Source organism: Colossoma macropomum, unplaced genomic scaffold, assembly GCF_904425465.1.
Source record: "Colossoma macropomum unplaced genomic scaffold, Colossoma_macropomum, whole genome shotgun sequence".
Taxonomy (NCBI): domain Eukaryota; kingdom Metazoa; phylum Chordata; class Actinopteri; order Characiformes; family Serrasalmidae; genus Colossoma; species Colossoma macropomum.
Window position 1 is genome coordinate 10,365,540 of NW_023494785.1, and position 14,235 is coordinate 10,379,774.

General features: G+C 40.7%; 1 protein-coding gene across 1 annotated transcript; it reads right to left on the bottom strand.

Moving 5' to 3' along the window:
* Positions 1-5,906: 5,906 nt before the first annotated feature.
* nrn1a (neuritin 1a) lies at positions 5,907-13,520 on the bottom strand. The gene is made up of 3 exons (XM_036582627.1): positions 13,025-13,520; positions 9,780-9,924; positions 5,907-7,425 (listed from the first exon to the last, which is right to left on the bottom strand). The coding sequence occupies exons 1-3, from the start codon at positions 13,077-13,079 to the stop codon at positions 7,194-7,196; spliced, it is 432 nt and encodes a 143-aa protein (XP_036438520.1). The 5' UTR covers positions 13,080-13,520; the 3' UTR covers positions 5,907-7,193.
* Between the last annotated feature and the right edge of the window lie 715 nt (positions 13,521-14,235).

A 14,235-nucleotide genomic window follows, 5' to 3' on the forward strand; every position in this document is an offset into this window, starting at 1 on the left:
TGTTATTTGAACAATTTACAATTGCCTTAAGTTACCTCTATCCCAACTTTTTTGGAACATACTTCAGGCATTGATTTCAATATGAGCATATATTTCCAAAAAGCAACAAAGCTGATTAGATAAAACATTAAGTAACTTGTCTTTGAGCTGTTTTTTGTTTATATACAGGTTGAAGTGGATTTACATCAGACTGCATCCTCTTTTTATTTGCATTTCATTTATTTGCATTACTGTCTTGATTATTTGTGAATTGAGGTTTGTAGATACTACCATTATTTATTTTTTTTTAAACAGACATATATTTCCATATCATGAAATCACAATGTGATATGATTGGCCAGATACTAATTCCATTTACTAAAGATCTAGAGCTAAAGATCCTTCCAAACTGATCCACAAAGTATCAGAGTATTTCATGAAATTATTATGGATTTTGTGTATAGTGCATTTTAAAAGCTTATTAAAATGATGTTATGTTTTCTATTTAATGGCTAGCTTGTTTTCTGTTTCGTGATTCAGAGGATCACGATGGTAAATGTCATACATTTTTGATTACCCCCTAAAGAGCAGGTCTTCATCAGGAGCCGGAGAGGAGAACAATGTGCTCTGGTGGTCCCTAAGGCAGAAATGGGCTATAATTCAGTTTACACCCCTACATGATCTATTTGGGCTCAATTAAGGTTGGGCGCCATGTGGTGCATTATACAACTCTATTATATGAGTGTGAGCTTTAGCCAATCCATTTTCACCAAGCCCACTCAAGTATTGTGATAAATGGGTTTGATCTATTATGGATTTCCTTGTTGTTACACCTTTAGTCCAGGATTTTTAGTTGTGACCACAATGGATTCAAATCTTACATGAGATTCAACTCTTATACTTACCCTTTTTCAGATCAAATGTATCTTCTTGGTTCGTCTTGGCGCTCGGCAGCTCTTCCAGATAATATATCCTATCTTACTTATCTGACTTAACATGCATATTAAATGCCAGCGCTATGTACTATTGGATTACTCAGCCATTGTACGTCCATTAGACTGATGTGTTTGTTCAGCACATATGGCAGTATCAGACATGCACAGCATCTCTATAGCACACTACTCGAGTCTTAATCACCGCTACTCCATATGAAGTGCGACCATGACATACATGCTATTAAAAGATGTTCCAGCGACGATAATTTGATTGATTTGTTCATTTATTTGCTGAAGGCAAAATTTAATAAAGTAATTAGCAAACTCACCAGGCCTCTGGCACCGGGTAGAGAGCCTTCTGCAGAGGACAAGTATAGTGTGTCTTTCTCCTACAAAGCCCTGCAATGACAGCTGATTAATCATAGTTATGACTTCTCTGCTGAGAGAGCTCCAAATATCATTGCAAGTTAACTTTATAAAGTTGGCCTTGTTCCTGCCAGAGGCATTTCTCTTGCATTCTCAGGAACAAGAGAAACAATAGGTCGAATGCAGTCTAGACTAAGCTGCAGATAAAATGTATTGTGTTAACTCTATATTTAATTAAAATCAGTACATGCCATGTACAATAATCCTGTTGGAGTGATTTATGAAATTGAAAAACTACAATCCTTGTGTAATAGTGTCCAATACGGAAGTGTGTAAAGTAATATATGTGGTTCATTTGTGACACTACAGTGACCTACCCAGCAGCTTCTCTGTGACTTTTTAATGAGTGCTTTTAAAGCAGAGGTCTTATTTGTGACCAGTTCAGCAGTTTTTAAGTAAGAGAGAGAGAAAGCAGAGGGTAAAACTCTGCAGCATGGTCATAAATCTGCTTGGAGGAAGGCTAGCAAAGTAGTCACTCTCAGTAGTGCTGAACAAATGCAATGATCTACATCAAGGCTCTCCTGAAACCAGCCTGTGCACAGATATATTATGGGGAACAGGGCCTTAAAGGGAAAAAGGGCAGCTTGAATGAATGTGTGAACAAAATTTGATGTAATTTACAGCATGTCATACTCCTTTTGCCTCAAAGAGGAGGTCTAATCATGTATCAGAGGAAAGCAAATGTAGTGTTGTGGGATGTCATGATTGAAAATGTTAATTGAAATTGATTTATTTTTCAATAAATGTCTATTCTTATTTGAATATGCAGGTTTATCATTCAAGTTTAGGAACATTTTTGAATGATATAGGGGCGCTATAGGCAGTTGGTTCCACAGGTATTTGTGTTTGATTTAACTTGGGCTGATATGCTAGTAAATCCAGAACTTTAGGACATTAGAACATTACAATATTGATCTTTCAGTAGCCATCATTACATATTCCATTCATTCTGTCAGGTTTTAGTCCTTTGTCATATAATTATGTACATATTATAGTTGTAAAACCCTCTGTTTAAACAAAACCATGTTTCTACATAGTGTTTGTTTAATGCATTTTTAGGGCCGTTTACTGCGTATACAAGCCGATTCCTGACCCCACCTATCAGTACTATGTTCTATGGTCACTACACGGAACATGTTTTATTATCTCGGGGCATTAATGTGTATAGAAAGCATATTATAATGGCTTAGAATGTGACTCAGCCAATCAGATATCAAAACCAGAACTCTCCATTTTAATATTTTCATGGCTCACATGCATCATTGTACACTTACTGGTTGATTGATTGCCAACTAATACTGGTTGGTTATCAATCAAGAGACTTTGACTAGTCAGGGATGTTTCCCAAATACTCTTATAGATTGCCTAAAATCACAGTTACATGCTGATACAGGAGTGATTTTGCCCAGGCCAGGCATCAAACCCTCAATGTTCCATATGCAAAACAACAGTGTTATCTATTACACCAACTGCAATACTTATAAGTATAACTAGTTATAGTTATACCTCTCTTAAACCAGGAGGTCACTGCCCCACATTGTTTGTATAAATATCCCTGTTTTTAGTTTAAAGAAAAGCATACTGTTGACATTAAGTTTGGTTGTTTAGGTCAGAGCTACTGAGAGGACATCCCCTCAGGCAGTCAGCACTGCACCTGAGGGGGCACTCAAGTAGAATGAAGCTTGTGAACTCAAGCCAACCCATGAGCTCTATTCCTGGGGTGAGGCTGAGCCTCGCCTTGCTGAAAAGGATCTTGAACAAAAATAGAGGTCGTATTAAGTACAGTTATTATAGGTCACTTGTACAGTGTGAGGGCAAAAGGGGCAGGGGACCAAGCCCCTTCTGGGGTCTATCTGTGCAGATACCTGCCTAAAACAACGATGACCTCATTAGATCTTCGCTGCAGACCATGCCATGCCAGCTGACCCTGTTGCAGAGGGAAGCCCCTCACACCCCACAATGCCATGTGACTGTAACACCCTGCCATTGTGCTAACGACGCAGCAAGAAGAGGCACAGCTAAGCAAGTGGCAAAGTGGCCACCATGTGTAGCTGGCACTGGCATGGGCACGTTGATCAAGTGTGCCAAGCCCAACTGGAAAATGGCGTTGCATACTGTTGTGCTGCACTGATAATGGAGCCAGTCTCCTCCGTGGAAGGCTGTAACCCAGTTTTCCAGAGAACAGCTACTCTCGCATGCACTCTCAACCAGCACATCCTATTGATGCTAGTGGCTTGTCAAAAGGAATGCTGTGGGCATAGCTCACATGAACTGTGACCCACAAAAGCACAGATATCGATGCTGATTAATATGATAGCTTCATGAATATTTCAGGTCGTGTATGAATTTCAAAAAAACTGGACACGCTGCATTAATTTCCTAAAGCGTTAGCTGCAGCTCTTTTAACAAGGCTGGAACATGACAGCAGAATCTGTTCTTGCTCACTTGGGAAAAAAAACCAAAGGCTGGCTGGTGGTGAACTCTCCATTTGGTCTTCGTGAAGTGAATGCATGCGAGAGGAAAAGGAAAGGCTAAGAGAGTGGAGCACTGAATGACGTTAAAGCCGTGACGTAGGGAAATTGAACCACTTTGGTCGTCGTTTTGACGTCATCGAAAACTATTTGACGTATTTTTTAGCCTCAAATATCATTGCATCATTTACACCAAATGTCAGTTCTATTTATATTATTATCAGTGCATCGTTCTGTTTATGGAACCGAGCCTGTTTTTTTTTTGTCCTATTGGCTCATATATAAATAGCTTACAAACAAATATGAGGATTGGTTCTATCGTATGTTAAAAAAAAGAAAAGGCTTGTCAGAGTCAAAAACAATATCACCACTAAGATGGTGCTGGTGACCCATTCGGAGACACTGTAGCTCTGTAACACCATCGCTCCTTCACGTAGGCTACATTTTCACCTGATTACGTCATTCACCCATCATTTCAGCCACCCCAGGAACATGTACAACTGTCAAACACTGTCCACTGCTGCCCACTTTTAACTGGTTTTATTTAATACCCCTTTATGTATTTTATAAATGCTTCATATCTTTGTTTATCAGTCTGCTTCAAACTGCTTTGTTTACATTTTTTCCTCTGAATCTGCTCTTGTTTGCTCATATTTACTGACTTTGATATTTTTTAAAGATCACAAACGAGCGCCTTCCCTGCTAATTATCACTGAACTAGACCTGTGTAATTATTTCTATTAAACATATCGTTATTTCAAACGAACCAGTGTTTCCGAAATGAACGCTATAGAGTCTGTTCTTCTGCGCCAGCGTGCAGGTGGAGTTTCTATAGTGCAGATTCATAGAGATACTACAGTGTAAATAATTGAATAGTAAAAGGCGCGCGCGCTCATATTTTATTTATCATTTCAAAATGGCAGCTTATAGCTGAGCATCAGTATCGGTCCAGAGGAGCTGCAGGGTGTGAGGAGTTTCACACAGGCGTCAGGACGAGCTTCTCTTACTCCATATTTAAATACAGACGCGAGCTTTGATTCTTATAACTCGTGTTTGGCTCGCTTTGCTACCAAATTCTCAGAGCAGTAGTGCACAGATGTGTGTGTGTGTGTGTGTGTGTGTTAAAGCACATCCACCGTTACGTCACACAAATCCCCAACATGAATACATGACGTAACATAAATTTAACCCACATTGAAATATATATGTGTATATATATATATATATATATATATATACGCAGAACATTTAAAACCATTTGTCTCAGTTTTGAGTGTGTTTTTGCAAGTAAAAACCCCAAGTATTGTTAGAATGAATGCTGAATAAATGCGATTGAACACAAATGGAGTAAAACGTACTAAAAGAACCAAAAATATTGGGCTAGTTGTTATCGATTACTCCAGACATTATAACATATATATATATATATATATTTAATATGTATATATGTTAAATTCCATCATCAGCACACCTGATTTAACCTAATGAAGCACTGATTAGCAAAAACTAGTGATAGATTGGATAATACCTACAATAATACTGGGCTGACATGGGGATTATTATATTTATTGCTGGTATTTGTATTTATTGTAATATTAGATATTAGTGTCATATTACTGTTACTGTTAATTTTGTCACGTGCACACACGCGTATACATATATATATATATATATATATATATATATATATATATATATATATATTATTTTGGTTGCGTTCGTATTTATTTCTCCAGATTCTCGTATTGTGTTTCTGTGTCCCTCCACACTGTAACACAGTCCTACTGCCTTCACCAGATCTCCACATCTACATGAAAGGACTCTGCTGCTTTATTAATAATGAAACAATACCTCCTCGCTCCATACAGCGTGCATGGGGAGTGGTGGAGGGGGGCTGCGAGTGCACCAGGCCAGCACACACTCACACACACACCATTTGGCCTGATGCATATTGATGTTTTCCCTTTTTTTCAGATGCATTTTTCCCACCACAGACCAGCACTGCTGTGTTCTGTATCAGTGGGGTTTAAACAGGACGAACTAACGGACTAAAAACCATCACAGAAACTGTGCAAATGAAAACCACACATGTTCTTTTTTTCAAACATTAACTGATTTTATTTAATACTCTTTTATGCTTTTTTTGTTTAGCAATCTTTTATATACCTGTATATCAATCTGTTTTTAAAACTGGTTCGGTTAAAGTATCTCTCTCTCTTTTTTTCTCAAAATCTTTATAGTATTTTTCCACATAACGTCTCTTATTTACTCGTATGTAATTGTATTTGGAATATTTAGGTATTTATATGCAACATCCCCAGAAACGAACGAACAAACGAACGAACGAACGAACAGAATCCACATGGTCTGAAGGCAGTGAGTCGTGGCCACATCTCAGCAAAGCTCGAGCAGATTTCCCTCCGTCCACACCGGCGCTGACACGGCCTGAATGGGATCGTGCTACGGAAACCTACCGCTCAGAGGAAACGCGGTCTGCTAGCCTACACAAAGTCCCGGAAACTAACAAACAAATAAAGAAATGGCAGAATGTCAACAGTCAAAATCATTCACCAGCCTTCTCCATCTTCTTCTATCTTCCTTTTCTCGCTACATTTCACGTCTAACGTGTTTTTTCTACCTTATTGGAACTTTCCACCATCGACTGAATGCCTGGGTTCATTCCTGAGGTTGTTATTATTAGCGTTGTAAGTGTTATTCTAGCTGTTTGATATCTGCTTACAGGTCCAAACCAGCTTTCATGGTACCAACATGCTTAGCTTCGCTAAATTTGGCAACTAAAACCAAGAAAATTCAATAAAAATAAATAAATAAATAAAATAAAGGAATAGAGAGAAGAGAACATGGGCTCAGCCTCCGATTACTGGTCGAAATGACTTTGACTGATGTGTGCAGTGTCAGGATATCAGGATTTCTCTTATTTCTTATTATTTCTAGGCATGATCGTTAGATGAAGAGGCCTGCAGTGATGATTACTTCACTGCGGCCTTTAACACTACAGGCCTATGGAAGTCCACCGTTACTGTAAGCGCGGGACCGTCAAAAAATGACCGATTTTTTTTTACTTTTTTTGACCCCAGGTCAGGCAGATATGCTGGAGCAGTTCCCCCCGAAGACGACGTCACCATTGTCTCTAGCAAAGGAAAAAAAAAAACACACACACAGGTCGTCGTCTTCCTCTCCGGATGAAGTATATAAATCCATTTGGGCGAAGATGGTTTCTCTGTTTTCTTTTTCTTTTTGATCGTCATTATTATTTTTTTATTATTATTCTTTTTCTTGTGGTGCTAGCACTCTGAAGTCGTCCTCCTTCTCCTCCTCCTCCTCTTTCTGCTCCTCCTCCTCCTCCTGCTGCCGGCCGTGTCTAGAGCGCGCAGAGGCTGGTGAGCAGGGCACACAGTGCGGGCAACAGCAGGCTCAGGCTGAGCGGGGGTCCTGCTCTGGGGGCTCCGTTCCCTCCTGCACACAGTTCAAACAGGCTGCCCCGGAACTGCAGGCTCCTGGACTCCTTCTTCAGCTTCTCCCACAGCTCGGTGGCGCCCTCCTGGCAGTCCGCCAGCGCGGTGGTGGCACACGAGTGGAAATCATCCCAGTACCTGCACATCACATTTACACCCGGGTTACACACCCAACAGCGCCTGCTCTCACTCTCATACACATCTACTGTAAAAGTCTCAATCACAATCGACTGGAATGCAAAATGAAAATCATAAACATAAAAAACAGATTTCCTGTCTACTGTAAAAAATCCACATAAACCGTAAAAGCCTCACTTTTAAAAAATGTCCATAAATGTCCCATTATAAAAAACCCACTAAATCCCCTTTAATTGTAAAACATGGTCCCCATATCTCCATTTACTGTAAAAAAAATCCCGACAAACCGTGAAATCCCCAATCACCTGTGAATGAATACACCATTTACTGTAAGAACCCTATATACCCACTATACTATATATAAAAATCAGCGTCCCGTCTACTGTAAAAGGCCAAATCCACCATAAAAACTGCAATACACTGTAAAAATTGCAGCCACTCTTAAAAAAATCCCCATATACTGAAAAAAACACTAACCGTAAAAATCCCCGTCAACTGAACTGTAACATATAAAAATTCCAACCCACTGTAAAAAAAAAAACACTTTCATGTATCTTTATTGTTAAATTCTCAATTTCTTATAAAAATCACAATCAACTGTAATAAAAAAAAGTTGAACTATAAGATTCCTCGTGTACTGTAAAATCCTTATAATCCTTATAAATGTCCCAGTCCACTAGTACATCCCCACAAACCACAGGAATCCCCTTCAACTGTAAAAAAAAGGATCCCATCCAATGTAAAAAATGGGAGGCACTGTAAAATTCCAATCCACTCTGAAATTCCCGTAAGACTGTAAAAAAATAAACTGTAAAAAATCTACATAAACCGTAAGAATTCCAATCAACAATCAACAGTAAACAGCACCCCACCAACTGCAAAAAACCCTCAAACAAAAATCACCATAAATGCAACAAAAATCCGCACTGTAAAAAAAAATTCACTGCAAAAAGTCTCTTTTAAACCTTTCATATCTACTTTAAAAATCCTCATCCATCCATTCTAACGTACATATATATTAAAGAAATTCTTAAAACAATGTATACAAAAAAAAAATCCCCAAAATCCTTTTTAAAAATGATAAAATCCATCCCTATAAAAAACCCGTCTATTTAACATACTATATCCACTGTAAAATGCATTCTATAAATCGTATATAATAATTTTTATCCTACCTAGTACTGGAGTTTTAATAAGCTTTAAAAAATTCTTAATTGGCCAAATTACTTATTTTTAACATGAAATCAACGTGTTTTTATGTATCCACTTTCCTTTCCGTTCATCACACAAAAATTAAAACGTCTAAAAGTTGAAAGCGTCTGTTGTCAGACAAAAACGTGCGTTATTACTCCTTCAGTCAGGCTTATACTGTTTATCTACTAAGTGTTCCTGAAACACCGCACTTCTGGGATACGAGCTGTTCTGTTGCTTCCATAGGACCGAGCTCGTGATCTATAGGGAGGATGATGATAATGGTGATGATGATGATGACGATGCTGACGATGACGTGAGGAGAACAGTATCTCTGCTCCCTCTTTTTTCTGTCTCACGAAGTGAAACAGAAACACGTGCAGCTCCTCAGTGACCGCACAGCGCGGGACAGAGAACAAAAGAGCATCCCTGATTAGATCCACACAGTTTATAGTCATGGATCTGGCTGAAGAAGAACGGATTAATGGAGTTTAAAAAACACCCACACGAAACGGTGCCGGTAACCATCTCAGCAGAGACTCTTTCTGTTTTAATGGCGTTTCTTCTTTCTCTCTTGTCCTCGTGTAAACCAGTGGATGGAGGTGAAGCCGAGATGGTAATACAGTGCAGCCCCCAGGGACTCTTTCTCTCTCTCTCTCTCTCTCTCTCTCTCTCTCTCTCTCTCTCTCTGTCTGTCTGTCTGTCTGTCTCTCTCTCTCTCTCTCTCTCTCTCTCTCTCTCTCTCTCTCTCCGTGGTCAGTCCTGCTCTGCTTTTCCCTCTAATCCAATCTCTCTTCTTCACCTTTCACCTGAGAGTCTCCCTCCCAGCGCCTAATTGGTGCGAATGAAGTGATGAAGTGATGAAGTGATGAGTGACGCTTTAACGCTGCGGAGCCTCATTTTCATGATGGAGATGTCGAGTTAAACAAGGGGCCCCTCATACCATCTGGCTCCTCACACGCGCGCGAGAGACTCTCTCTTTCTCTCTCTCTCTCTCTCTCATTTGGGCTGCATTAGCCTGTGTGCTTTATATGCATCATCACCAGTGCAATTACAGCACTACAGACGCTGTAACTGTACTGGCGATATCAATAAAACATGCACAACAATGTCTATACATATATATAAGCGTGGCAATATGAAACCCTAAAAGGTGCACTTACAGGCAGATGGTGCGGAGGTTGTCCTTCTCGTCCAGCTCCTGCGGGTATTGGGCCATGCTCTCTCCCAGCTGAAGTAGGCAGTTGGAGAAGCCCTTAAACACGGTGTCACATTTCCCCGCCGCTCCAACCGCCTGCAGCAAATAGGCTGCAACACCGAGAGCATAGAAATCAGCACCTCATTCACGCTAAAGACAGCCATGCAGGTGATAAAAGGGGGCACGTCTCAGTTCTGGACTGATCATTTATTTAACGTGCCCTCGATTTTTGCGCTTGTGCTTGTATTTGCTTTGTTAGCCTAGAAACACATGGAATATATGACGATGCTTTGAATTCACACGACCCAAATGAGTTCAAATACGTTACAGCAACACAGCAAAGACGTGGACTGAAGACATTGTCTGTAACGCAGTAACTGTATTCATGTGTGCATCAGACTCAACCATGTTTCAAATATATTCATTATTGTAATTCATTTTCGTTTCCAAACGCAAAGTCACGCGCCCTCCATTCACACATTCATTCTGCGCCCATTCACCGACTGCTTAAAGCTAAAGTAAACGCTCCCGCGCGTGCAGGTACGGGGCATCTTTAAACGCTGTTTATGGGTCACTCCAGTCTCATCTCCATTCAAACAGAGATGCACGGCTCTGAGCGCTGAGATCATTTCTGCCCGGGAGGAGGAGGCAAACAGATGAAGTAATGCACTTGGCTGCACAGGAGGAAAAGGAGGAGGAGGAGGAGGAGGAGGAGGAAGAGGGGGGGGGCTTTCTGCAGAGCTCCCAGAGAAGTTTTCCCAAAGAGGGACATTTGTAATGTATCAGGCTATTTTGGACACAAGCAGACCACCATCAGAGACCCCACCACTTGATTTTTTCACCTGTGCATATTTATTTATTTATTTAACTGTTAGAATTTCCTATTTATTTGTGTATTATGCTGTTTAATTCCTTAGTATTCAATTATATATGTGTTTGCACCTCTTAGTGTGTATACTATACACAGCCTAATGTATTAGCGTGTTATTAACGCATTATTATTAATTTATTAACGTCGTTGTTTTCTTTTTCGTTTTTTTTTCTTTAAAATCACTTTTTTTGTGGATGGTTGTGAGGTGTGAGGTTTGAACTGTAGCTCTTATTTTCTCAATGAGCGCCGTGACTATCAGAGCAGCGGAGAAAACGAGAGCGAGCATGAAGGTTAACCCAGTATTCCATTTAACTGGAAAAATGTAATAATAATAATAATAATAACAACAACAACAACAACAATAATAATAATAATAATAATAATAATAATCATTTAGGCTTTAAAGCTGAAAAAAAGCCCGAATAAAGGTAGTGGTGGTGTATAACATTAATCTCAACGGATTTGGAATTAGTGTTGAACGTGTCAGTGTTGTGAATATATATATATATATATATATATATATATGTGTGTGTATATATATGTATATATATATGTATGTATTAGTGAATGTTGCCGCAGTGTTGCAGGCTTACACGCTTACATAACCCTGTGTGGAGCTCTAATTAGGCTCGGCTGGGCTTTCTCAGGCTTGTTCGTCCTCTCCTGGGCGCACAGAGCAGATTAGAGGAGGCTGATTCGCTGCGAATTTGCCGTTCCACCTTAAATGGTGCAGCAGTTACATTCTGCCGCCCAAGACCGTTTAAGGTGGAACGGCAAATTCGAATAAGACGCTGGCGAATAGGACAGAAACTCCAGCTCTACATCAGACCGGGCCGTGCTGGAGGATGAAGCGAGCGCAGAAAGCGCCCACGTTGTTCTCCATCCTGAAAGCAGCAGCTCCGTTCCGTCCCTTACAGCCTTAAACATGGCGGATTTGCTCAAGAAGAGCACAAACACGACTCTGTTCGCCCTGATCGTGTCCAGAGAGGATTGAGCATTTCTTTATGCGAACGCTGCTCTTCTTCTCGCCGTATTTTTAAACCAAACCTATATTTTCCCCTCTTACTATCTCAGATTTTCCTTTTTTTGTCTTTCTTCATCGCTATGAATGCCACACCCATCACCAGCTCGGCGTTTCCTTGGAATATTACGGTTTTTAGCTCTAACGTTGCTTTCATTGAGTGTAGCTCTATATTTAGTAGGAGCTGAAATAGACTGTCCTGCTGGTCAGCCAGCCCTCAGCACCGCGCGCTCACATGGAGAGGAGATGGGAGGGGATGATGGGCGGAGGTGTATTCGGGCACTTCAACCACGTTCGACTCCTCATTTCACACCCAACGATTTAGGCCACATTATTCTAAAGCATAAAGAATAGATCAAAGAGGACTTTCATAAATCATTTGTTAGAATGCAGCCTCGTTTTAATAAGGTATAACGTTGTTATTATACTATTATTACATTAGTAGTCTTTGAATGTCCCCAGGATGCGTTTTTTGTGGGCTGTATATTGAGAGAATAAGGCTGCTGATGATGTAAGATTACAGTACAGCAGCATGTTTTCGTCTTTAGAGCATTTTAAAATATTTAATTTCAAATTTCAATATTTAGTTTCGAAAAGTCATTCAGTTTAATATTATTATTATTATTATTATTATTATTATTATTATTATTGGACTACTTTTACTCGACTACTCTTGGTCTGAATTAAACTATCAATATTATTACAGTTACTAAACTGTTAATATTATTATAGTTACATTATATTATTGCAATAAACGATTGTTATTTATTTATTTATTTATTTGTTTATTTATTTATTTATTCTCTGGTCTGGATAATTCCTGGAGTGATGTTTCTGAGAGCAGGCTCCCCCCTTAACACACACACACACACACACACAAACACACACACATATATACACGCGCACTTCTACGAAGCGGACCAGCGCGGGAGAAACATCACCAAACGGGACAATAGAAGGAAACACATAAAAATATGAAAAACGCGAAAATGTGCGCGTGCTGGAGTAAAGCTCGTCTTTTCATGGCTGTAATTTGGTGAACGGGTGGAGAAAAAGGCGACCCAGTGCGCGCTGAAACTCACCGTGCGCTCCACTGTCGCATTAAACTGCAACACTCAGTCACAGACTCAGAAGTAGCGGCCGCTCAGAGCGCAGAGGAGACGCGCAAAGGACGAGCGCAGTTTATAAAGAACGAGCGCGAACGAAAAAAAACGAAAAGCACACGAACATTTCATTCACGACCAAAGAAAAACCAGTGCAACACACACACACAGACACACACTGTATTTGGGAATAAAATCAGTGCGCGTGCACTCACCTATCTGAACAGCGAGAAACAGTGAGATGTATCTTCCGGACAGAGTTAATCCCATCCTATGTGAGGTAAAACCATTGGCGAGCGCCGGCCAGCCTTTAGATACTCGCTGGAGAGAACAACAACTCAGCTGCGCTGCTGCTGCTGCTGCACATTGCCGTTTATTTACAGATCCTCCAAATTCAACCACTTTCTCTCTCTCTCCCTCTCTCTCTCTCTCTCCCTCTCTCTCTCCCTCTCTTTCTCTGACTCTCTATATTTTTTGTTATATCTCTTTATCCTGTTGCCTCTTTTTTCCGCGCACGGTGAAGCGGAGAGGAGTGAAATGGTGCACCCCGTTTTACGCGAGGGCGGTAATGCCTCGTTTCTCTCTCTCTCTCTCTCTCTCTCTCTCTCTCTCTCTCTCTCTCCTTCACGCCCACATCGCGCGGTTGACGTAAAAAACTCCGTGTCGGACTCCCCACGTCTCCATTTTTTTCCCTTCTGTGCCAGACTGGGCTGACCCCCCGCTCCCCCTCCCCCCTCCCAACACACTTCCTCCCTCCCACACCCCCCCACCACACACACACACACACACACACACACACACACACACTTCCTAGCCCAGCTCGAGCTCACTGCACTGCCGCCGCGCGTGACCACCGGGCCGGAGAGGTGAGAGAGCCCCTCTGACACAGACAGGCCGGACAAGCGGGGATTAACATTGAACTGCAGTGATGTGAGCAGCCTGAACACGCGCCGAGTTCCGCGCGCGTTCATAACGTAAAATGCGGACAATCCCTCCGCACTGACTGTACAATTCAGACAGTCCCTGCACAGCAAACGGCACCCAACTCATAGACTGCGGCCTCCTCTTACACTGTGTTTGGAAATTTCTCTGAAACAAGCAGAGAAAACCTGCTGAAGTGCAGATTCTAAACTTTCAGTCCACAGCTTGAAAGCAGGGGAGCATAAAATACTTTATTATGATTAATTTTTGCTGAAAAGTTGTTGTTGTGGGATCTGTTTGGCTCTGTAGAAGAGATAAAACACTGTTTACATTCTTATCACGTTTTCATCATTTATTATTCTTTGACCTTCTTCACACTCACACATCTTGTTTGTCTGGAGCCCTGCTAGTGACATCCTGTATAAATAATAATAATGTGTACCCACAACTTAGTAAGGCATGGGAACAAAATCCTAATGTGTGGCCACAACTTAGTAAGACATTA